This window comes from Paramisgurnus dabryanus, chromosome 17, assembly GCF_030506205.2.
Source record: "Paramisgurnus dabryanus chromosome 17, PD_genome_1.1, whole genome shotgun sequence".
NCBI classification, from domain to species: Eukaryota; Metazoa; Chordata; class Actinopteri; order Cypriniformes; family Cobitidae; genus Paramisgurnus; species Paramisgurnus dabryanus.
Window position 1 is genome coordinate 33,169,357 of NC_133353.1, and position 24,958 is coordinate 33,194,314.

General features: G+C 38.4%; 1 protein-coding gene across 2 annotated transcripts; it reads left to right on the forward strand.

Moving 5' to 3' along the window:
* The first annotated feature begins 1,008 nt into the window (after nt 1-1,008).
* rcan3 (regulator of calcineurin 3) lies at nt 1,009-23,394 on the forward strand. Of its 2 annotated transcripts, XM_065288240.2 has the most exons (5): nt 1,009-1,173; nt 1,763-1,961; nt 18,423-18,596; nt 20,287-20,458; nt 22,070-23,394. In XM_065288240.2, the coding sequence occupies exons 2-5, from the start codon at nt 1,767-1,769 to the stop codon at nt 22,222-22,224; spliced, it is 696 nt and encodes a 231-aa protein (XP_065144312.1). In that variant the 5' UTR covers nt 1,009-1,173; nt 1,763-1,766; the 3' UTR covers nt 22,225-23,394. The 2 variants fall into 2 exon arrangements, with proteins under 2 accessions (XP_065144312.1, XP_065144313.1); XM_065288241.2 differs by lacking the exons at nt 1,009-1,173; nt 1,763-1,961 and adding an exon at nt 8,847-9,082.
* Nucleotides 23,395-24,958: the final 1,564 nt, after the last annotated feature.

Consider the following 24,958-nt stretch of genomic DNA (forward strand, 5'->3'; position numbering starts at 1 on the left):
CATAATTGTGGTTTGTTAAAATTAAAACTCTATTGTGCTTTCAATTATTTTTTTCTGTCTCTCTGCACTAAATGGCAGTGCCGTGGTTGGATAGTGCAGATTAAGGGGCGGTATTATTATAATAAGATCCCCTTTTGACATCACAAGGGGAGACAGATTTTAATTACTTATTTTATGCTTGCAGAGAATGGTTTACCAAAACTAAGTTTCACATTTTCTAGGTTCATAGAAGCTGGGGACCCAATTATAGCTCTTCAACATGGGAAAAGTCAGATTTTCATGATATGTCCCCTTTTTTTACGTGTCTGTCTGTATAATAACTGAACCATGTTGTTATTTAAGTAATTTTTATACTATTACTTTTACATATTTTTTATTTTGGTAGTTTAAAAATGTGTTATGTATGTGTATGTGTAAGATTAGTGTAAAGGATGTTTGCAAATAAAAAAAAATTTAACTACAAATATACAATCAATTTTCTCTTAATTGTATTTCCAATAATTACCTATATTTAGACCTATAGTGGTATTGTTATTTATTTTACTGTTAGTTGTTAACTTGAAGGAGTATTTCTGTATGAAAGAATATTTAGTTTTTTAATAATAATATTATATATTATTATTATATTATATAGCTATATTAATATATATATATATATATATATATATTAAAATTAGGATTTAATTCTGTACTTCATATCAGAATTTTTTTTCAATTCACCTGCTCAACGCAGAAATGCTCGCGCTCGTTAAATTGTCTAAGTCTCAACAAGAACACGGACAGAATTACTAAGACAGTTTTTATTGTTTTTATTCTTGTTTTTTAAATTATGAACATGCGTCAACGATAATATAAAGCGACAGCACTGTGTGGTGATGAAATATACGCCAAACGACCCCGTTTAGCATGACCCTTGTGCCAAAGTACGTCATCAATCCAAACTGTCAATCTCACGTACACTCAAACCCCATTGGCTGGTCGTGAGAAAAGCCTGTGTATCATTGGTCATTTCTCACCGTCAGTTCTCTTACAACAGCAACAGATACATTTACTGTTTATTTCTGAATGAGATATCGCTTTATCTCCTTATCGCATTGATGTTTAAAGCCTCTGATTTTAACGTGGATGGGTTGCCGTTCCGTCATCGACTTTGAATCATTGCAAAGATAACTGGTAAGTGAGTTAAACTTGAATTTGCATTTAGATTTGTGTCTGATGAACTCTGAGATTCTGTTTTACTACGTTAAATGACGTAGAACAACACCGACGTATAACTTATTACGACAGGTAAGTTATGTTGTTAGCATGAAATCTTGGTCGTTTTAGCGTGCTAGTAGCGATGTTTTTGCATAACACCAAATACCTAGTCATGTTTATTACCATAAACAGCATAAAATTAAATATGTATCATCATCAACATTGCAGAATTGGTATCCGTCTCGACTCTCGAGGTCATGCAACGCACACTTTCTATTTCGGATAACAAGATTACACCAGAATTTACGAAATAAATTCATGAAATCGCCGCTAGAGGGCTTTATAACACTGAACAAAACCTCATTTGTCACTAAAGTTACTTTGTTTAAAAAAAAAAGTATCTTTTTTTAGCCTTAGCTAGAAACCTAATCGCTACAAAGGTCTGTGAGAGAAGTGCAGTATAAAAGTTAAAGTTTTATTCGTAGCACAGTTCTTATGTTTTCTCTCTTGGATGTTAACTATCTGCTTTGGTTTATTTGTGTTGTCTCCCTCTGGTGGTGGGAAGGTGAATGATGCGTGATTTTGGGAAATTGTGGAGCAACAACTCTGAGGGTCACAGCAGTGATCCTGAGGATGATGAAGAGGAGATGGCGTTCGGAGACAATGAGGAAGACTCAGACGAGATGATGGACCTGAGTGATCTCCCTACAGCGCTGTTTGCATGCAGCGTACATGAGGCTGTTTTCGAAGAGGACAGGCAGCGGGTGAGTTTGGCAACGCTTATGAGGGCCAAATTATGGAAACATATACAGAAACATGTCAAAAACCAACATTGCAGGTGGTCCTCAATAGTTAAAACGTTTACTTGATCTAATACTGTTTAAGGATAAAACTGTTAAAGTCTATGAGATACTGTATAGTTAAAGCAATGTGTTTGTTTATCCCAAAAGAGCCACTCATGTCTTTTTATAGAAAATATAGCGTTTCCACGGGCCTTCAAGTGAAGCATTACGGGTATGAAAGGAATTCTGCTCCACACATACACTTTCGTACTCAGGTCTTCAGGCTTTTTAGTGCTTGCTGGGTGCCTTTATTTTTCTAGCATGTTTCAAGCTAATGGAGGTCTTTTAAGTGGTACATTTTAACCTACATTCAAAAGCTGGCACTTTAAGGCCCCGAGGACAACATCTGACGTCCACACTGCATTGAATCATTCATGCAATATATTTGGTACATGTTAAAGCTATAACCTGTAACCTGAGGAACAGAAATAGAGAAGAGCTCTTATTGTCTTCTGTGTTAGAAAGAGATGTGATTTTTTGGCAGAGAAAGTGAACCACAATGGAAAAAAAATTTACTTCTCTAAAACCTACAAACCTAAAAACATAATGGGACACAAATAACATATTTATTACTTTACTCGATTATTACTGAAATTTGTATCTTTTTACTTTTTGGAAGTTTTCCCCATTAAGTTTGGCAATAATAGTGTTACAGTGCATTATAATGTATACATGCATAGTCCTGTTAAAGGTCCAGTGTGTAGATTTTTAGCGGCATCTAGTGATGAGACCGTGAATTGCAACCAAGTCCACAACTCACCCCTCCCTTTCGAAACGCATAGAGAAGCTACGGTAGCCGCCATAGGACAAACACGTCATCGTCTGAGACAACGTAGTGACTCTATAGAGCAGTTTGTCCGTTTAGGGCTACTGTAGAAACATGGCAGGGACATGGCGAAATGTAAGGGGACCCGCGTTGTATGTAGTTAAAAACGGCTCATTCGAAGATGATAAAAATAATACAGTTCAAGAGATCCTGCTAAAAGAACTGTGCATCTTTACTAGTCTATAGCAGTAAAAATTGTACTCGTTACTTCAGCAGCAAAAGTTCAGCGTGAATCGGGTGATCAGGTCTGTAAACTCAGTGTTATTTACTTAGTTACCTTTCATAAAAGTTCAAGATAATGTAGGCTACCAGCAGTTTTATTCAGAATTTATCAGCATAAATTTTCTTAACGCATTGGAATTTTTTTTTAAACCTAAATCCTTATTGTATTTGTGGGGGTAATTGACCACCCCTGAAAAAACATTCTGGCTACGCCCCTGCATTTTTAAAGTCTTTCATTTGGGTGCGTCTGGCAGCCTGGCATTGTTGTTTCATTAAAATTGTTGACCTGCTTTGTGGCACATGTCTCAAATCGACTCCCCCTTATCCTGTTTACCGAGCTTTATCAGAGCTAAAGTCCTGATAGAGAGACTCTTCAGACAGGGGTCAAAACAATGAATCTGAGCCGTGTATTCTCAGATTAGTGTCTATATATAGAGAGACCAAGAGACCAGGCTGTGGATGGATTTGATAAACATAATGTACAGTCAGCAAGTCATTACCACAATATAAACTCTGGGGTGATACAAGATCCACCTGTCTGGGTTTATTTTGCAAGTGTACATAATCAAACTGAATACATGCTACCTATCAAATAAATAAATAAATGTAACCCATTCTCTGTACCGCTTATAGCCTGTAGATATATACTGTATGTATATACTCGCAGTAGGGTTGCGGGGCCGAAGCAACCCCGGAGTTTCAAAACTAAAAAAAGGGTCTGCAGCGTTTACAAACGACTCCGTTTATGAGGGTCAAAAAAATGCTGGGGGCTTATTTAAAACCTAAACGCATTAACTCTTTCCCCGCCATTGATATCTCGTGAATTAAGAGAAAACATTTGCATGAAAAAACGTGTTCCTGATGAGTTTTTATGGTTTTATCTGTAATACCGTGAATATCCACTACACCCAATTTATAAAAAAAACTGAAGCAAAATATTATTTATTAATTTTACACGTGTAAGTTTTGATAATCGTTCTGAATCTGATCTCTAACAAAATTCCTTCACAAAAATGGAATTATTTCAGCTTTCTTTTAAATAATAAAATTATAAAATGAATTTAATAAAATAAACATAAAAATGTCTTTAAAAATAATAATAAAAAAACCCATATTTAAGAGTTTATAAGCAGAGAAAAAAATATAGATAGGATGAAAGATTATTTCCCTTTTTGTTTGTTTGTTTTGTTTATTGTTTGTTTGAAAGCAGAGGGTCTGTTCTTTCATTCAATATATTTGTATGTTTATATATTTATAGAAGAAAATTTTCCTGGAAAAGGAAACTTGTGAAACTTTTGTGAAAATCACAAAAAATTCTGGCGGGCAACTTTTCAAAAAAAGGCTGGCAGGGAATAAGTTAATGTAAATAGGGCCTTAATCCTTGGCTGCAACAGAGGCAAAAAGTGCGTTTCAAAATGGCATTATCGGCAAATCTGATTTTAAAATGGCCGATGTTTATAATCGGAAAAATGCTTAAAGGCACACCATGGAATTTTTTGGCCACTAGGGGGTGCTAGACATGTATTTTTCACGTCTAGCGCCCCTAGAGGCCACAAGTGCCGCAGCACTGCCGCAAAGGAAAAGAAGACAACTCTTTAGGTCACAAACTGTGCCTTCCAGCATGTCATGTGTCATTTTATATAATTTTATGGGTTTTATTTTCATCAAACACCAAAAAAATTGCATAGCTCACATTTACAAGCCAGTTGTAATGGTGGTCGCTCGGTTAAAGTCAGCATCGGTCAGGAACCCCTTATTTTTCTTTAGTTCACACCAGCGAACGAACGCTGGCCCAATATAATTGATCCTCGTCCTTCACTCTCTCCTTTTCTCTTTCTGGTCTCCTCCGACAAAACCTTGGGTGTCTTTTTCTTAGTTGCTGCTTTGGCCATGAAAAAAACAGGAAAATAGATAGTTGCGCTCTCACGTCCGAATTTGAGAAAGTGGAGAAAGTGACGTATGCCGTAAAGCAGATTTTTGTAGTTTTTTGTTTTGTGCTCGGGTTACTACCCGAAACCCCAAGTTTAAAAATACGAGTAAAACCGATACAGACCCCGTCAGTCTATGGTGGACATGTCATTTCACCTATTTTAAGTCGATGTACTATCACAAGGGTCTTGAAAATATATTATGAAGGTTGAAAAACTACAAAGTGTCACTTTAACATCGACATCGATAATCGGTCGACCCCTACTTTGAATCAATGGTTCACTGGTTAGCTGTGAAAATGGGTCACCGATACCAGATAAACGGCCATGCTACATCCAAATATTGAATTCTAACTAGCCATACAATTGTGCGTAATTAATATCAGGGTAAATAATCAGCTTAGCAAAAGAAAATCTTTTGACGCTGTCCATCTTGATCTTAAAATCTGTGTCCCAAGTTAAAACCAGTTAAAAATCACTGCTTTTAAATGACACATCAGCATATAAGTTATTATATAATAATGTGCATAAATAGATCTACCGCATTGCTCATTTTAGTGCTGTGGTGAGCAGTCCTTGGGCCTGCTGCTCACCTGTCTATCAAAAAGATTTTGGAACGGTACATTCGTAAGACTGTCGTCATTCTGGATGACGTGGTTCATTTACATTGGTGGCAGGTTGGTGTTTTGTTTGAATGGATTTCACAGAGGGAAACCAAAAATAAACTGATCCATTGATCAGTAGTAACACTTTATTCCCTCAGTATTCACTAGGGCTTTGTTATTCCCTCTTCTTTGTACATTTCTCTCCTTCCATTTTCCGGAATGTTTCTGGAATGTTATAAAATATTATTGTATTTTATGCTTATTTATTGCTCTGTCTCATCCTGTCCATCCATCATATTAAGTGTATTACTGCTATCTCCTATCCTGCAACCCATATGTGCTGCATCACCTGCTCTTCCTAGTGTCTGAACTCTTCTGCACCTGACTCTCTCTCTCTCTCTCTGTGTCATACTCAATCTCTCTCTCTCATTCTCCTCTCTATGATATAAATAGCCTGCCCTAGTTTGTAATAGCTGCAGTGGTGCCAGTGGGTGGTACAGCACTACATAAGTGAGGTAGACTGGCAGTCTTCACACATGCACATTTGTAAATTATGATAATGCAGTGTTAGGGGTCTCTGTATGCATGCATCTTTGTTGAGGCTGCACCCTGCTTGCGTCCATCCAGAATTTTGCTGTCGTGCAAACATTTCTCTTGTCCGGCTGTAAGGGGCGTGCACACCAAGCGATTAAACCATAGACTATAAAAAATATGGATGTAGTTCTGTGACGTCACCCATAGGGAGAGCTTTTTTGACGCCAATAGTTGGCGGGCCCTGACGTAGCCATTTTGGCATCGCGTCACCCGTGCATCACTTACGGATAATTGAAAATGGGTAAAGATGCGGGTGAAGCTGAGGTGGCTGGTTGCTGAATCCATGCCCACCTAGCTCAATGGTAGTGACAGCAGTGGCAGTTCCCCCGTTACTCAAGTGGCCACACCTTTAATTGTGCAGAACTTTAACGCTTAATATATATTTTTCTTAAAATCACCCCACCTCAAAGTTGTCATGAAGGGCAAAATTAGCTATATACTGTAGACCAAAATCACTTTCTGTACCTGGATGTAAACATATTATTTTTTGCTGTAAAGTTGGACATTTTAGCATGGGGGTCTATGGGGATTGACTCTCTTTTGGAGCCAGCATGTAGCAGACAGTCAATGAATTGCAGTTTAAGTCACTTCCGTATTGGCTTTATCAGAGAGATCGGAAGGTTGCCCCTCGGTTAAAAGTGTGAAATGAAAAACAGTAATTTGTTTATGAAAATTGTAGTATTTTTTTTTACAAATTACTTATCTGTGAGCTTCATTATACTTTGTAAATTCATGTTAATTATTATTTTCCACATACCGTACATTTTCATAGCTACAGATTTCACTCTCTTCCTGAAAGCAAAAATTTTGTTCAAAACTTATTGATTTGAAAGCGTTGTGTCCCTGATTGGCCACCTAATCTGTACGTTGTGATTGGCCTGAATTCCTCTGACCTCATCCGGAAATGTGACGCTTCTTACCATGTTTGAAAGATTCTCTCACAATGCAATGCTAACAGGAGTTAATTTACAGCATAAAGCGGGGGGAATAACGATAATGTCAGTCTTGTCTACATCACCAATCCCAGGTAGTAAACTGTTGCTACAATCCGTGTGTTTGTTGTAGTCCAAGAAAAGAGATTTACATTGGAGATTATATCTCGCCTCATGGTTTACTTTGGGGTTTGTACCTTTTGCATATCATTAACATGTACTAATACACACTTACACACCAAAGGAAATGTAAAATCGTGAATTGGACAATAGGTGCTCTTTAATCGAAAACGCAAATCTCCTCCCCTTCTCAAAACGATCTCTCTCTACTTCTGGTCATATGGTATGGCAGGTGGGCAGGGCCCAGGAAAAGATCCCAGCGATTAGCAATTAGCAACATGACCCAACTTCAAAGGATCCAATAAATTCTCCATGAACAAATTCAAGTCCAGCCCTACATTTTTTTTCAGAAGCCATTCACTCGGATTTACGTTACCACGTGGAAAATATGACAATTGCTACTTCCGTTTTATGGCGAAAATGCCAGCCTAATGTTGCGTTTACACCAGGCGCAGTAGAGGTGCAAGTCAATGCAAAGACGCGATTACACGCGGATTATTATCCTTCGGCGCGAATGGCGCAGAACGCGCGAAAGGAGCGGCGCAATTGAGTTTTGAAACGTTGCAGCGCGAAACGCGCAAGTTGAAAAATCTGAACTTCGGCGGATTTCCGCGCCGCATTAACCTTGCTGTAGTAGTGACGTGATTAGAGGAAGCGATTGGAGTGGCGGAGTCTCCACAGAGTCGCAGAACCCCTCCCATGATGCAAATTTTCGCGTGTATTTCTCGAATTACTAGAATTTCAGGCGTGAATGAAGCGAGTGAACTCAAATGTTCATGCGTCCAATAACGCATGAATAGCGTGTTTTTGCCGCCCCTACCGCGGCTGATGTAAACGCAACATGACACCGACTGTAGGCAATTGCCAGATTTTTTCAGCTGAGCATTTTGTTTGCTATGATACTTTTGCTATGTTTATCAGTCATGAACGATGTGCCGGTTCATTGTTGTGATATTTGTTAAATATATTTTAAGTTCCTCAATTCTGATTGGATGGCCGAGTGATAGTGACATTGATGAGCTAAAGCGTTTCACCCAAAGGTGAACATTTTTTAAATCTCTGCATCACTGTAAAAACCCTTTTTGGTACCTGATACAGTGCAACATAAGAAAAAACATTATAAACTTGTATCTCACTCACAGCACCACACCTTGTTTTCTTAGCACCAGTTCAACATCAACAAACCCTTTTCCTTGTCCACCCACAATTTAGTGTTTTGTTTAATAGAAGTCTTTCATCGGTCTTTCATGACTGTCTGTCTTTTCTTACCTCAGCAGTTCGTGTGTGGACATTACAGTACAGTACGTGTGTGTGTGAACTATCTTTGCTCTTCCTTTAAAAGGTCAAGTTGGTTGTTTTGACTTTTTAGTTGATGTTTTGATGGAATATTCGAGCTTAAAATGTTAGTAGGAACTATTTCCCAATTTATCAGTAAATCAGAGAAACAATGACGGCATCGTTTCTTGGCAAAAGCAGACCGTTATGATGCAGCGAGACTGTGCGCGGCGCGGAATAGGGAGGCGATGACGTTAGTGTACTGGCGAAGCGCTCTGATTGGTCCGTTCGCAGAGCACGAGCACTCTTCATGTGCTCACAAAGTAGCATCTCTCTCAGATACAGAGCCCGGAGAGTTTGAGTCTGTGAGCTTACCAACAGATTTCAGCCTCAGTGAACAACATAAGCGACAGAAAAAGCATTGTTTATTTGACTACAAGCAGCAAAAGCGGGTATGCCATCGATAAACATGAAACTGGAGATGTTGACGCTGATCGCTTGCGATGTTGACATTGAGGTGTTTACATCCGACAAAATGCAGGTACTGCAAGTTTATTAATCAAAAAGATTAATAAAACTGATAAATGTGCACGTTTTGTTTATAAGCGCTCTGTTATCTCTCTACCTGTATGCGAGGAGCGCTTTCACTGCATGCGCGCGTTCATGTGCGTGACGTTTCACGCAGCCGGTTCATTGTTTCTCAGCGTTGGAATTTTTCTCAATGAAGCCGCAGTTCACATTAACATTCTGTTGCATGCGCGCTGATGGCGTCAATGATGTGAGCGACTGACGCACGCGATGCGGAGCAGCAATATGCGGGCTGCGCCATTCATTCGTTTGTATGGAACGAAGTCGGTACGAGTTTAAGTTTCATGCTTAAGAAAATGATAAATAACCTTTTTTTTCTAATGTAGATGCATTTCAATTGCCCTTACACATATACACTTGCCACTGTGAATACAGGTGTGTCAGGTTGTACTGCAAGCATCACTGTTGCTGTGTAGACAAGCTGTGACAGTTGTCCATTGATAAAGCTTAGTTTGGCAAAATGACATGGAGACTCTTGAGGAGGTTTTCATAAGGACAGAGAGACATGAGTGCATGTTTTTTTTTTAGTTCATGAAGCAGTGCTCCGAAAACACACTTTTTACATTCAGGTATAAATCAGTGCTGATTTCTGCAGAGTGTAATGTCAAAAATGCATATATGAATTAAAATTTCAGTAATTGTGGATTTCATTTCTATAAGAGATGCGAACAACTTTCTGACACCTTTAAACATTTGCCTTTGAAAAATAAAATAATGAAATATATTATAATGTGCATATGGCCATGTATTTTTGATGATGTCACTTCTAGGAGGCAAAGAAAAATGCCAGATAATCTTTATCTATCAGTTTTCTGGGGCGAGGAAGAAACAGATATGCATTTCCATTCAGAAAACTGCATATAAAGGGGTAGGCATTGAGATGGACAGGTGTTTGGGTACTGCAGTGGCTCTGCTGCTTTATCTACCCTGCAGTGTCCTGCCCTAAGCGGGTAACTACAGCGCAGAATGTAAAAAAATTAGGATTCATGAAGGAAACGAGTGAATGAAAATGCGGGTATATGTGTAGACGTATCTGCATGCGTGTTGCATCCAGTCTGGGTTTTTGGCTCATTTTGAGGACACGGGAGATTATAAGGAGCGGCACGCGGGTTATGGTCAGTGAATACACTGAACAGCTTGTCTTTTTTTCCATTTCTTTTTTTATACTCTGCTCAAGGTTCTTCATTTACTCTCTGATCTGCATTTTTTGCACAGCAGGGAGCATCATTCATGGCCTGGATGAACTGAGATAGTGGATTGAAATTGAATTGAAATCTGTTCCTTTCAAACTGATTTCATGGGAATGTATGAAATCGTATGATTTGAATTTTGATAATGAAGCTAGCTACACACTTTTTTTAAAAATACTTTTTTAAGATGTTAAGTAAATCTTTGGTGTCCCCAGAGTACATATTTAAAGTTTTAGGACAAAATATCATAGGTAATTTATTATATTTGCCAATGTGCCGTTTTTGGGTGTGTCTTTTTAAATGCAAATGAGTTGATATCTGCACTAAATGGCAGTGCCGTGATTGGATAGTGTAGATTAAGGGGGAGTATTGACATCACAAGGGGAGCCAGATTTCAATAACTTATTTTTTTTACATGCTTGCAGAGAATGGTTTACAAAAACTAAGTTACTGGGTTGATCTTTTTCACATTTTCTAGATTGATAGAAGCACTGTGGACCCAATTATAGAACTTAAACATGGAAAAAGTCAGATTTTAAAGCTGTATAATCTCATGATCATTGGATAAAAATTTCTCTGAACATTGAACTTATTTTTTATTAATAGAAGACTTAAGCAAACCGGGTGAAATGGGCTTTAGGGAGCATTTTTCATGCAGTATAAAGCATTGTCCACTTTTGCCGTTTATTTTCCAAGACCCTCCTACTTAAGGGCAAAGTATAGTCCATTTTTTTATGAGTACTCATTGTACAACGTCAGTGCACGTGTATGAGTCAAATGAACTATGCATAGCAAGGCTTGCATATGCGTAAAAATCAAACTATACCCTGGGCTTTAGACAGAAAGAGATTGCCTGATTATCATATAAAATGACTTGCAATACATTCAATGTATGTGAAATTGTTTTGTCTTACCTGGGAATTGACCCGCAACTTTGGCATTGCTAGCATTATGCTTGACCAGTTGAGCTACAGCAACCCTATTGTAGACGATATGTTTTAACATGTTTTGGGCAGTTGGTAACTTGTCTGTTGTTGTGTCGCCAATGAGCCAACAAGAATAAAGCATTTACCCAGAGCTAAAAGTAATTTGCAATGCAATATATTCAATGAGGAATAGTTTTTGCTATACCTGACATATGTTTGTAGATTGTGAGAGATATATGAGCCTATCAGTCTTGCATCAGTATTATGTGTTGGTTTCTGTTGTTGCTGGAGCAGCTGGGATCTGATAAAGGCCACAGGAACAGGTGTGGCCGGTAGTGTGTGGAAAATTATGTGCTATGGAAAATATGCAGACATCAGCACATTGAATCTGAAGGTTATGGGCAGGACACTTGACATTCACATACACACACCCTAATCAGTAAACACATTGATATACTGTTTGTTTAAATGATAGTGCCTACTAAAGCTTGGTACTTGGCACATCGTGTTTCTTATTTATATTGAACATCCTGTTTTGGTCACAACAGCCACAGTAATCCCTTTAGACAACAGTCAGTTTTCATCATTATGTATGTACTATGTAAAGCAGCTGTGTGATCTCTTCGCCAATCCTTTCTATTTATTTGTTTTGCTAGCTTTGCCTGGGTAGTCATTAAGGGCTGCAAGTATAAGACTTCAATTTTTAAAGGTTTGACACCAGGCAGTAATGATGCTGGAACAGGTTCGGGACTAATAACAGAATTCTGCTCCATCCATCGTGTCCTTGCGAAAAGCATTTAACTCCATTGGTTCCCAGCAGAGACAATTCAAACACTGTAAATCACTTTGGCTAAATGACAGGTGACAGAGGTTAATCTTTAAACTGATGAGACTTTTAAACTTTGTATTTAAGGTAGTTTATCCAGAGTAATTGGATTAGCCACTTTATTTAACAGTTTGTGAGAGATTTTGGGCATTGGTAGAGGAGTAGTCTAGTGGTTGACTATCAGGGGGTAGTAGATGGCTGTTATGCATCTCTGCCTACTCCAGGCACATATCGCTGCATCTTTCGATGTAATGTCCATTACTGTGCGTTCACACCAGATGCAAATGAAGTGAATAAATCGAGCTATTCATGCGTAGTTGGATGCTTGAAAGTTTTTAGTTAACTCGCTTTATTTGCTTGTGAAATTTGCATCATTTGCGTGTGAAATTTGCGCCATTTGCACACGAACTTTGCGCCATTTGCACACGAAGTTTGAGCCCCTTGCACACGAAGTTTGAGCCACTTGCACGAAGTTTGAGCCACTTGTGCGAAGTTTGAGCCACTTGCACGAAGTTTGAGCCACTTGCACGAAGTTTGAGCCCCTTGCGCACGAAGTTTGCGCCATTTGCACACGAAGTTTGAGCCACTTGCACGAAGTTTGAGCCACTTGCACGAAGTTTGAGCCACTTGCACGAAGTTTGAGCCACTTGCACGAAGTTTGAGCCACTTGCACGAAGTTTGAGCCCCTTGCGCACGAAGTTTGAGCCACTTGCACGAAGTTTGAGCCACTTGCACGAAGTTTGAGCCACTTGCACGAAGTTTGAGCCACTTGCACGAAGTTTGAGCCACTTGCACGAAGTTTGAGCCACTTGCACAAAGTTTCCCCCACTTGCACGAAGTTTCCCCCACTTGCACGAAGTTTCCGCCAACTTGCACGAAGTTTCCGCCAACTTGCACGAAGTTTCCGCCATTTGTGTGAAATTCGCTTCATTTCCTCGCAATTCGTGTAATTTATGTGAAATGCGCTTCAGTTGCACATAATATAAGACGCGAATACGCTCAATTTGCCGGCTTTAGCTAGCTTGTAGTTTATATTATGCTCTTCACTCAGTTTGAGCTATATATATATATTATTGAGTAAAGAGCATTTTTTATCAGATTGTCCGACCTCCTCACTCACTTTCTTTCAGCAAGATCCTTTTTATTACCGTTTCTATTAATGTACGAAGATGTGTCGGACTGCTCACGGTGTCCACATACATCAATGATGATTTTGTCCTCCATTGTTGTTTCGTATTTCTGCCTCAGCCTGCTATGCCGTAATCACGTCACTACTAGAGCAAGCTCCTGATTGGTTAACACGGCAAGAAAATCACCAAAAGTTCTGATTTTCCAACTTGCATGAATCACACGTTATGTGCTTCAGACGCCCAAAACGCTTTGTTTGCGGTGCGTCATTGACGCAACATTTCTACATTTTTGGCCAACCCTGCACAAGTGCCCATGTATAATCAAAAACTGGCAGATCGATCATTATAGCTGATATAATGTATCAGCTTATAGTAGATGACACAGCATTTGCTGTAAAACTGAAGGTGGCATAGGACTAATACCTGGATCAGGTTGTACTCAGATGAGTAACAGGATCTGAGTTTTGGCAGGTAGGGAGACTGAAGCCTGTGGCCTGATGTAGCCCTCCAACAGTCATGCTTAGTTATGCTCATGTGTTAGATCTCTCTCTCTCTCTCTCTCTCTCTCTCTCTCTCTCTCTCTCTCCCACTCTCACTCACTCTTACTCTCGCTCACCTCTTGATAGATAGATGAAACAGAAAGATGGATGGAGGAGAGGTTAGATACATTTGTAACCCAAGAGCAAAGCCAGAGCTCAGATGTCACTGTGAAAGGTTAAAGGCATTCGCAGGTAATGTTGACGTTAGACAAAAGGCTTCTGGCCGCCCACTTGAGTCCATTTTCCTGTGTGTCTTGTTACCAGCCATCGCAGTGTGCACATCAAAGTCCCAGCCAGCAATATAAGGAACTTTCCTGAAAACTAAAAGTGGTACCGCCAGACCCGGAGATCAGCTGAATGGATTCCAAAACTGTAAAAATTAAATGTTTAACTCTAGGGGAGCTGGAAAATGAGCCTATTGTCAAAAAAGTTGAGTGTCCTTTTAAGGACTATTGTGCAGATCCAATAAAAAGCTTATAGACAGAAGTGACATTTTGACACTATTCCTTCTCAAAATAATGGATAAAGGACTTTCCCAAAATCTTAAGTAATTCCTATAACAGCATGAGATTCTGTGATGAATATCACTAATGGGATTCTGTAAAGTCCCCTGGGTTTTTTCCCCAGGACTGATAATTGAATTCGTTCTCTTCCATTGATTGTAGTGTAAATACCACAACAGAACTGAATGATGGCACCAATACTAAAGCCAATCAGGGTGACAGCATTTGTTGTTGCTGTTTAACTGGGTCTGATAAGAGTGAGGAAAGATCCAGTGCCCTGTGTATTAACAACACATGATGAATCGCTTCTGCCACTATCCTGATTTCCTTTCACAGACGGTCAGCTTCTTTTGTGCAAAACTTGGCAAGTTGGCACCACACACAGAAGAGCTACTGAGCTACATAAGTCATGCATAACATTATGATTTGGTTTTCTTAGTTGGTCAAGGCCATTTTTTCTACAGAGACTTGATTTTAAAGCATAATTAATATAAATAATGTTTATAGAATAATACAATTTGTGTTTTATCTACGTTTAATCATAGATATAATAATGTTACTGTGTATCCTGCCCCATCCTGAACCACGAACTTTCACTTGACCAGCGGATAAATAAATTATTGACAGGGTAACTAAAACATTTCTCTTTGTTTAGCAGATTCATTTTAATTATTAATGTCTTTTTTCTAAGCAAAAACTCATGAGTATCATCTCAAAAATAATCATAACAACAGTTGATGACTGTCAGAAGCTCAGACCCGCAACATGCGTCACGTGACCGCGGTATGGCGATAATCAGGTTACCGCCCCAGGCCTATTTTTAATTAAAGATTATGAGGGCACATACATTTTTTGTTTTAAATAATAAAGCTCCCAGATTAGTAATTTGTAAAAACAATACCACAATACTCCAAAAAAGGTAAGTTTTTAACTCTTTCCCCGCCATTGACAAGTTAACTCATACATTTTGAGAAAACGCTTCCCTGCCAATGACAAGTTTTTCTGCCAAACCATATTTCTGCTAGTATCCACCAGGTGGTGCCCTTACCCAACTTATAAAACACGGAAGCATCCCCTTAAGTGCAAAGAGTAAGAACTTTGTGTACGTTTTGATCATTGCTCTGAATCTGATCTCTAACAAAAGTCCTTCACAAAAATGCATTATCTTAGCTTTTTGCTAAGAATTTTGTATTTTTTAAGAAATCTACCATATTTGAGAGATCATAAAAAGAAAAACAAATGAAGATTAAACTTTTTTTGAAAGCAGAGGGTCTGTTTTTTCATTTGATATATTGTATGTTTATATATTTAAAGAAGAAAATTTTCTGAAAAGGCATTCAACTTTTGTGAAAATCATAAAAAATGCTGACCCTGGCTGGCAACTTTTTTTAAACGCCGATGGGGAAAGAGTTCATTTTAATTTCATTGTGACTTTAAGTTTCATATCTTGATGTTGCATAATATCTTAAAAAAATGGGCAAAGTCTTCTTATGAACATCCAAAAGGCTTTATAATGTGGTTGTAAGTGGCCTTTTGTTGGTTTTAAATAAAGTAAGAAAGGCTTGGTGTCCTCATAAACTGTTATACTAGAAGACTTTGCATTTGTCACTTAAAAGACAACATATGAGATGTAGAAAGATATTATGCAATGTCAAGATATGAAACTTATAAAACATTTATAATAAAATGTGGAGTTCATCATCTTTTTTTTGCATATTTGTACTCTTAAAACATATTTGAAAGTTTTATAAAGGTTTTATTTAAGATCATACAAGTGTTAGCAACATTTTTTAAAAACAATGTGGCAATAATTTGAAAGCGCATACTAGAATATACTACATATATTATATGGACATAATCTGAGAAATGAGCTTTTTCCTCCTTTCATAGTGAGTTTCTCAATCTCTTTTGAACTTTTGTCATTTCAGACTTTTTGCCTGAGTCACATCTTTAAAGCCGTCCGTCTAAATCTTTCACAAGTAGAGAAAATTAAAGGCTTAAGCAGATAGTTACAGAAAAATAGCCACTCTTGCACAGAAATATTGGTATGTTCCAGTGAAATATTGGTATCAAGTTAAATAATGAGTTTCTTCTCTTCCTCATCTTGTCATCTCTTCTGGTTCATCTCCTTAGATTTCATACAGAGCAGCAGCAGCAGTAACAAACACAAATTCACTTAAAGAAAACAAACCTTACATTAACCTAGCTGGAATTCATAGTAATAAATATTGTCCCGCATGGCAAGTAAAACATTGCAGAGATTAAGCAATGAACTATATGTAACCATCACAATTTATGGTCAACCAGCTTCACTAAAACGATAATGATGATTCACCAGTTTTTGCATGGTGGTCCACTAACTAGACCAGCACTAACCAGCCTGGAGGCTCATGCTGGTCTGTTTAGTAGCGTGCACATGCAGTTTATTTTGCATGGCACATGCTTGCTACCTCACACACAAACACACAAAGATCTGGCGTGTCACTGAGGCGTATATTTGCTCCTTACACTCGGGTAGAGTGTGTAAAGCAACACCGCCTGCAGGAAATACTTAACACTGCACATGAATTAGTGAGTGACACATCTCTTGTTACACAATATCTGAGTTCAAAACACTTACGCTTTACCTGTGCCTGTGGACAATAGAAAAACACAAGCAACACAAACAAGGAGCAAACATTTGGTCTCATTCACTATGTAATATACTGTATACATTTATCTTATTTATACGCACATCACCAAAACTTTCCCCCTACAACTCCTGTGTAGCTCAGTGGTTGTACTCGTATCTTGTAATGTTCTGTAAGTTGCTTGGGATAAAAGTGTCGCAGATTAATGCTTAAATTTAAATAAAATTCACAACACTCGTGTACGCACATGAATTCGTTCTGAAACTCGTTGTTATGTTAGTAAATGCACAAGTTTAGTCATTTGCATAATACACGCCCAAACCAGCTCCGTAAGGGCTTTCTGAACGCAGAACTTACCCAAGAAAATTTTGTCATTAAAGTAAGAGCTAAACAAATTATTATCTGTAAAGTTCTGGGGCCGGATTCACAAAAGCATTCTTAAGACAAAAAATAAGAACGTTCTTAAGATAAATTATAAGAAGTTCGTAGGAATGTTCCTAAGTGCAATTCTCGAACATTTCTTAACTCTTTCACCGCCATTGACGAGATATCTCATCAATTAAGAGAAAACGCTTCCCCACCAATGACGAGATTTTCCGTCTTTCTGCAATACCGCTATTATCCAACTTATACAACCCGGAAGTAGCGCCTGACGTGAAAGAGAAAGAACTCCGTGTATGTTTTAAAGATCGCTCTGCATCTGATCTCTATGAAAAGTCCTTCGCAAAAATGGAATTATCTCAGCTTTTTGCTCAAAATTGGGTGTTTTTGAAGAAACCTACCCATGTTTTAGAGGTGATTACAAGAGAACTAATGAAGGTAGGATGAAACAGGGTTTTTTTTGTTTGAAAGCAGAGGGTCTGTTCTTTCATCTGATATATTGTTTGTTTATATATTTAAAGAAGAACATTTTCTGGAAGGCATTAAACTTTTGTGAAAATCATGAAAAATGCTGGCGCTGCCTGGCAACTTTTTTTAAAAATGCTGGCGGGGAAAGAGTTAAGAAGTAAAAATTTTTTCTTAAAACATCAAGCTTTGAAATTAATTATTCTACGCTGCTAATGAGGTAACAATGCACTTATCTATCCATTAATCTTTCACTACCTTGCGATTATTAACGTAATATACTACAAACGAGTGATGCATTAAGACTATAGATGTTATTCGCTGTTTTAACAGAGGCCAGCCTTGTAGTCAAGAGACGGACGCGGAGGGTGAAGCGTGCCTGGGCTTTGGTATATTGTTTATAATAATTATGTATATATATAAATACACACCCGCATGTATAATTTTAAGAAATAAAATGTGTATATACATTTTAATATTTATATGTAATTTATATTATATATAGAAATATGAATACTGAATACTTAAATATGCTAAATTATACATGCATGTATGTGTATTTGTATATACATATTTACTATAAACAACACATACACATACATTATGTAAACAAAAACGTTTATTCTGCAAGCGATTAGTTGCAATTAGTTGTTATGCAGCCCAGAGCTTACAACATGAATTGTTTTGGTTTTATTTTCTCCAGGAGCGTTTTGAAGCTCTGTTCAGGATCTATGACGATCAGACGTCTTTCCAGATGTTCAAGAGCTTCAGAAGAGTTCGGATCAGCTTCAGCACCCCAGAGGCGGCTGCACGCGCACGCATCGAGCTCCATGAATCCGATTTTAACGGCACTAAACTAAAACTCTATTTCGCACAGGTCAGTATGATAGTTGTACTTATTTTGAATGCGTACGCCCTATGTAATCAGTCAGGGTTCCCACAGGTCATGGAATTTTTGGAATATCGTGGAATTTTAAAAGGTCTTTTCCAGACATTGAATGTCTTTTTTACCAAATCATTGAATGTCAGGGATTTTTGTTTGTTGCTTTATCAAAATGTAATCTGCTTGTTAAAGGGGACAGAGAATGAAAAACCATTTTTACCTTGTCTTTGTTGAATAATGGTAGTCTACCCGCATTCACAAACATACAAAAAGTGCTAGACATGCATGTCTCATAGAAATTCCTCTTTTAGAAATGTCAGCCAGAAAACGGCCCAATCTGAAAAACTGATGCTTATGACATCACAGGCATCTCGCTGCCCCTCCACTTTAAAAGAATTGGCTACATTTTTTGAGTGGCAGCAAAGTCAGCCAATCAGTAATGAGATTGCAAGTTAAGCCATTAGGGAGTGCCAAATAGGTGCAAAACCACTTGTTTAAAATCCCCCACACTAATAGAGCTATCTGAGAGAGGTTTTTAGGAAGCTTCTAAGGCATTACAGACCCAAACAAAAACAAAAATTGTCTACATGTCACATCACAGAACAAGGATAAATACCCCGTTCAATCATTCTATGTCACCTTTAACTTGTGACGTAAGGAATACCATTTTCGGGTCCAAGCCTCCGTTGACTACATTTTAAACCATTGTGTATTGGCACCATTTATTCATTTTACACATTTAAGCTACATTTTTATAAACTCACGGTGTACACTACATTATCCAGGCTCACGGCATCACAGGAAATTCAGCTTTTAAGTCAGTAAAAGTCATAGAAAATAATTTGATATTTGACTTACTGTGGGTTCACACCAGCCGTGTTTGAGGCATCAAATTCGCTACGGAGTCTAGTTTGCCGCTTGAACATTTTGAGTTTGACTTCATTCGGGTGTGAAAGCCGCGTGTGAAATTCTAGTCATGGAGACATTAACGCGGAAATTTGTGTCATGGGAGGGGCTTCTGTGACTCTGCCCACTTTCTGTAATTACGTCACTACTAGAGCAAGCTCCTGATTGGTTAACGCGGTGCGTTTTTACGCCAAAGTTCAACTCACGGAAACGCTCAATTCGTGCAAGTTAGAAGTGCAAATGAGGTGGAATCGCGTCTAGTGTGCAACGCTAAATGCCTCATTTGCGCTGCGAGACCTCCACATTGACTAAACATTAAAATTACTCAGGCTTGATGCCTCTACCGCTGCTGGTCTGAACGCAACGTAAATTTATCTAAAATGTATTTATTATAAGTAAAATTTTGACAACTTTAAAAGGCGATTTTCTCAATATATAGAATTTTTTGCACCCTCAGATTCCAGATTTTCAAATTTTTGCATCTCAGCCAAATGTTGTCCTATCCTAACAAACCATACATCAATGGAAAGCTTATTTATTCAGATGTATAAATCTCAATTTCCACAAATTGACCCTTATGAATGATTTTGCATATTTATGTGGGTATGTACAGATATGATTTAGGACATTGTGTGTCTTTTGAACAGTAACAGAAAAACTTGTTACTTTAGTGCAACCAAATTTAGCACACGTCAAGCATTTTACGCCATCTCACTAAAGTTTAAAATTCTCCTATTGTGTTCTCTCAACATCTTCTCCTTTTGCTCTTTGGCAACAGGTGCAGAATTCAGGTGAAGATGTTGACAAGACATACCTGGCCCCGCCTCAACCTGTCAAGCAGTTCCTTATCTCTCCACCTTCGTCACCACCAGTGGGGTGGAGTCAGAGCGAGGACGCCACACCTGTGCTCAACTACGACCTGTTGTGTGCTGTGGCTAAACTAGGACCAGGTATGATAACACAAACTTGACAGTATTTACTTTACATACAGGGAGATATGCTGTATGTGGATTGTGGAAACACACACAAACTATCAACATACAAGCATACGCCATACTCCCACACGTACAGACAAGTGCGTATTTGTGTGTGTCACCATCTGGTCCAAACGTCTGTGTTTTCTGTGACTCAAAAACAGCTTTTCAAATAGATTCCAAGACTTTTGACACAGAAGTCAGTTAAAGAGGGATTATATTCAAAATTAATTAAAATAATTTGTCACATTTATATAGCGCTTTTCTCTATACATAGAAAACGGAGATTCTTCTTAACCACCACCAATGTGCAGCATCCACCTGGATGATGCAACGGCGGCCATATTGCGCCCACCAGCATAGATAAGAGAGAGTGATGTAGCCAATTAGTATATAAGAGGACGATTAGTAGGCCAATGGGCAAGTTTTGCCAGGATGCCGGGGCTCACGCCTACTCTTTTTTTTGAAAGACATCCTGGGATTTTTAACGACCACAGAGAGTTAGGACCTCAGTTTAACGTCTCGTCCAAAAGGCTGATTTCTAGTTATAAATGTTACTTTTTTAAAAATGGAAGTGGAGATGTAAAAATAAAAAATAAAATAAAATAATTTGTGTATCATCACAAAAAATAAACATTTGTGGTGATGCACAAATACACAAAATAGCATTGTTTTTAACAAAGAAATAGGTGCTCTTTAAACAAATAAAATGTATAATTTTGTAAGTAAGTGCTTTATTTGGATTAAATTTTAAAATCATTTATTTAAATTTTATGTTTAAATTGTAATGGTTTTTATCAACTCACAAACACCCTACAAACCATCAGGGGTTAGCGGATCCGTTTGGGAATTCCTGGTTTAGTTTGTGTGAAATACATAATGACGCATTGTAATACGTCACGTATTGTTGTTCATCCGAGATTTACCTAATCCCTACCTAGTGCTCATGTAGGTTAATTGCTAGAGTATCACATTAGGGTTCGATCCTAGGGAACAATTGTATACACCCTTCCATTACATTTTAAGTTGCTTTGGATAAAAGCATCTACAAAATGTGTTAATTATATAATGTAAGACCTGTTAAGGATTAGATGATTTTTTTTATATGTCCTAAAACATAAAATCTTCCTTAATACATGACTATAGAGTTATAACGTTCCTCTTCTGTCGAGTCACATGTGTGCTGTTTTTGCGCCCTCTGCTGGCTCATACCAGAACACTCATAGAAATCTGCCTTGTTACTATAGCAACGTTCAATCTGGTTCCCTTGTGTTTGTAAAATCATCAATTGTAGTGTTAGTATGTTAAACATAGGCTGTGTTTGCTAGCAGGTATAATCCTTCAATGGCCCACAAATCTCATTCAAAACATTGCAACATATAACAAATGAGATCCTGCATGAAATAATTTTTATGATTGCATATAAAATCATTTTACATAATATTTATATAATATTTAATATTGACTGAGTAAGGTCAAGATTGAAATCATAAATTAGATTATGAGACTTTAACCTGAATTTTAATATGTAGCCGGGAATGTTTATTGGATCATTAAGTTCAGATATTTTATTTGTGTATATTTTAGGTGAGAAGTACGAGTTGCACGCCGGTACGGAGTCCACTCCCAGCGTGGTGGTCCACGTGTGCGAGAGCGAAACCGAGGAAGAAGAAGAAGCTCGGCCCAAATCCAAGATCATGCAGACCAGACGTCCCGACGGACCCCCGAAAGTCTTCAACTAAATTTTTGGTGGCATCGCACACGTTCTCTCTCTCTCTTTCTCTCGTCCAGAGAAAGACGCGCTTTATTTCAACAACAAAAGCTAAACTACGAAACGGATGCATTTGGAGGGGTGCTCGATGCACCAGAGGCTCACGGTGTTCCGAACCGAACTAGTGGATTTAATACACCGTCTCACCCGTGCCTCACGGGACAGCCAGGGGGTGATGAGTTTGCAACCACACCCCCTTCCCACAATCGCACCACTTTCATTCCCTCATTTAAAGTCTTTGTACTGTAGCATTGCCGAGCTGTAATTGTATTTAACAGTTGTAGTAGATTATTCACATCATGTAAACTTTGTTACAGATCATTAATGAAAATGCTTTCGAAATGAAAGGGAACGGTTTATTTTCCCGGTTTCTCTCTGATGGCTGCATCCACGTTTATCTCCATATCGGTGTGCCGGGTCTCGCCGGTGTGTCTGTATGTGTTTGCCAGGATGGCGTGAGGTTTTCAGTGAAAGTGTTGAGAGGGAAGGTTTCTGAAATGTTTCAATTATGTGCGAGGGGGTTAGTTTACTAAGATGGATGTGCATTATTCTTACTGTGTATTTGATACCACACTCATTTTTGCATGCTAACTGGTGTATTTTATACTCTGTTAAAGAATAAAGTTGAGCATATCTGACCGCTGTCAGTGGGATAAACTGGCCTTGGACGATGAAAAAACAAATCTGACTTTTTGGACTTGTGTAACTCACTCATGGGCCTGATAAAAAGTTATAGATAGTGCAGAAGTAAAGCACATCGAGTGTGTGTTTTGGGGGCTTTCTGTACTGCTTGCATTGTTTAGCACTAGAAATGTTGGAGATCTCTGTATAGATTTAGTAAATCTACATTGACCTGCTGACATTGTAGGACTCTGCTCATTGTGGACGGTGACAGAAAATAGCAAATCTCGGTTGAGTTATTTTTAGATATTTTTTTCAAATCGTTCTGGAGACCACTGGATCTTATCTTGCTTGCCGTGAGTTGTCTTGTATTGTATATTATATGCAGTGTAAAGGGCATAAAAAAATAAGACGGGCTCTTCAGAACCGATGTATGAAAGGGATAGTTCGGCCAAAAATGATATTAAACCCATGATTTACTCACCCCCAAGCTGTCCGAGTTGCATATGTCCATCGTTTTTCAGACAAACACATTTTTGGATATTTTAGAAAATGTTTCAGATCTTTCACTTGATTAAATGTAATGTTACGGGGTCCACGACCTTCATGTCCAAAAGTGCGTCCATCCTTCACAAATTAAATCCAGGATGATAAACAAAGGTCTTCTGAGGGTAATCCGCGCGGTGTTTTTATAGAAATATCCATATTTAAAACTTTATTAAGGAAAATAACTACCTTCCGGTAGCGCCGCCATCTTAGACTCCTCTGTATTCAGGAGAGAGTATTAGCGTAGTGTACGCACTTTTCTTAGTGACGTATGACAAATTCGGAGGGCGGGGGCACAGAGCAGCAGCAGAGAAACCTCCGTAGGCTGCGTAAGCTCTCATCCTGAATGCGGACGCGACTAAGATGTCGACGCTACCGGAAGGTAGTTATTTTCGTTAAGAAAGTTTTAAATATGGATATTTCTACAACAACACCGCACGGATTACCCTCAGAAGACCTTTGTTTATCAGCCTGGAGCCGTTTGGATTTAATTTGTGAAGGATGGACGCACTTTTTTTGGACTTGAAGGTCGTGGACCCCGTTACATTACATTTAATCAACTGAAAGATCTAAAACATTTTCTAAAATATCCGAAAATGTGTTTGTCTGAAAAACGATGGACATATGCAACTCGGACAGCTTGGGGGTGAGTAAATCATGGGTTTAATATCATTTTTGGCCGAACTATACCTTTAAGGCCGAAGTATAGTCAATTTTTTACGTGTCCTTCAGGAGAATGTACTATGTAGCCCATGCGCCTAATTTATAAAATGCTGCCTAAAAACCATCCTAAGTTTGATCTTGCAATCATTTCTCAAAAATGCATACGTGTGATTTATCGAACGTATGCATATAAAACGCGCATTCCCCTTTCTTTCAGATGTGAAATCTATAAATCGCAAATGATCTTGAACTTGTGCACAGCTACGCAGTTTCAGATCTCCGCCTTTTAACAAAGACCAATTAATGTCTTTAAAAGAGCACCTGTCAATGTTCAAATCCTTTTCGAGCAGCAAGAATGGCTTATATTTCCAAAAACCTGAAGAAATAGTGCATACATCTGCTCAGACCCTGACGTGGCGCTAAGCACTTTTTCACATCAAAGACCATTTTTATAAAATGTGAACGTTGTCGCGGATTTTTGCGAATGCACACTTTACGATTAACTCTGTGCGTATGCACGCTTTATAAATGAGGCCCCAGGAGATGCATTGCATTTTGTCGCAATGTGCATGCGCCGAACGTCTGTGTACATGTACGAGTCAAATAGATACTTTGCAAGGCAATGCGTTTGACCGTTTGCGTACATGTAAAAAAACTGACTATACTCCGGGCTTAGCCGGGGCTAGTAGAACTGTGCAAATGTTTGATTACTGTCATATCAATGCTCACTGTTAAAGGGACACTCCACTTTTTTGAAACTATACTCATTTTCCAGCTCCCTTAGAGTTAAACATTTGAGTTTTACCGTTTTTGAAACCATTCAGCCGATTTCCGGGTCTGGCAGTACCACTTTTAGCATAGCTTAGCATAATCCA

Coding starts and splice junctions, on each gene's coding strand:
- rcan3 (XM_065288240.2), top strand. CDS start 1,767: ATGATGCGTGATTTTGGGAAATTGTGGAGCAACAACTCTGAGGGTCAC. Junction 18,597..20,286: donor TAAAACTCTATTTCGCACAG/GTCAGTATGATA, acceptor CTTTGGCAACAG/GTGCAGAATTCAGGTGAAGA. Junction 20,459..22,069: donor TGTGGCTAAACTAGGACCAG/GTATGATAACAC, acceptor TGTATATTTTAG/GTGAGAAGTACGAGTTGCAC.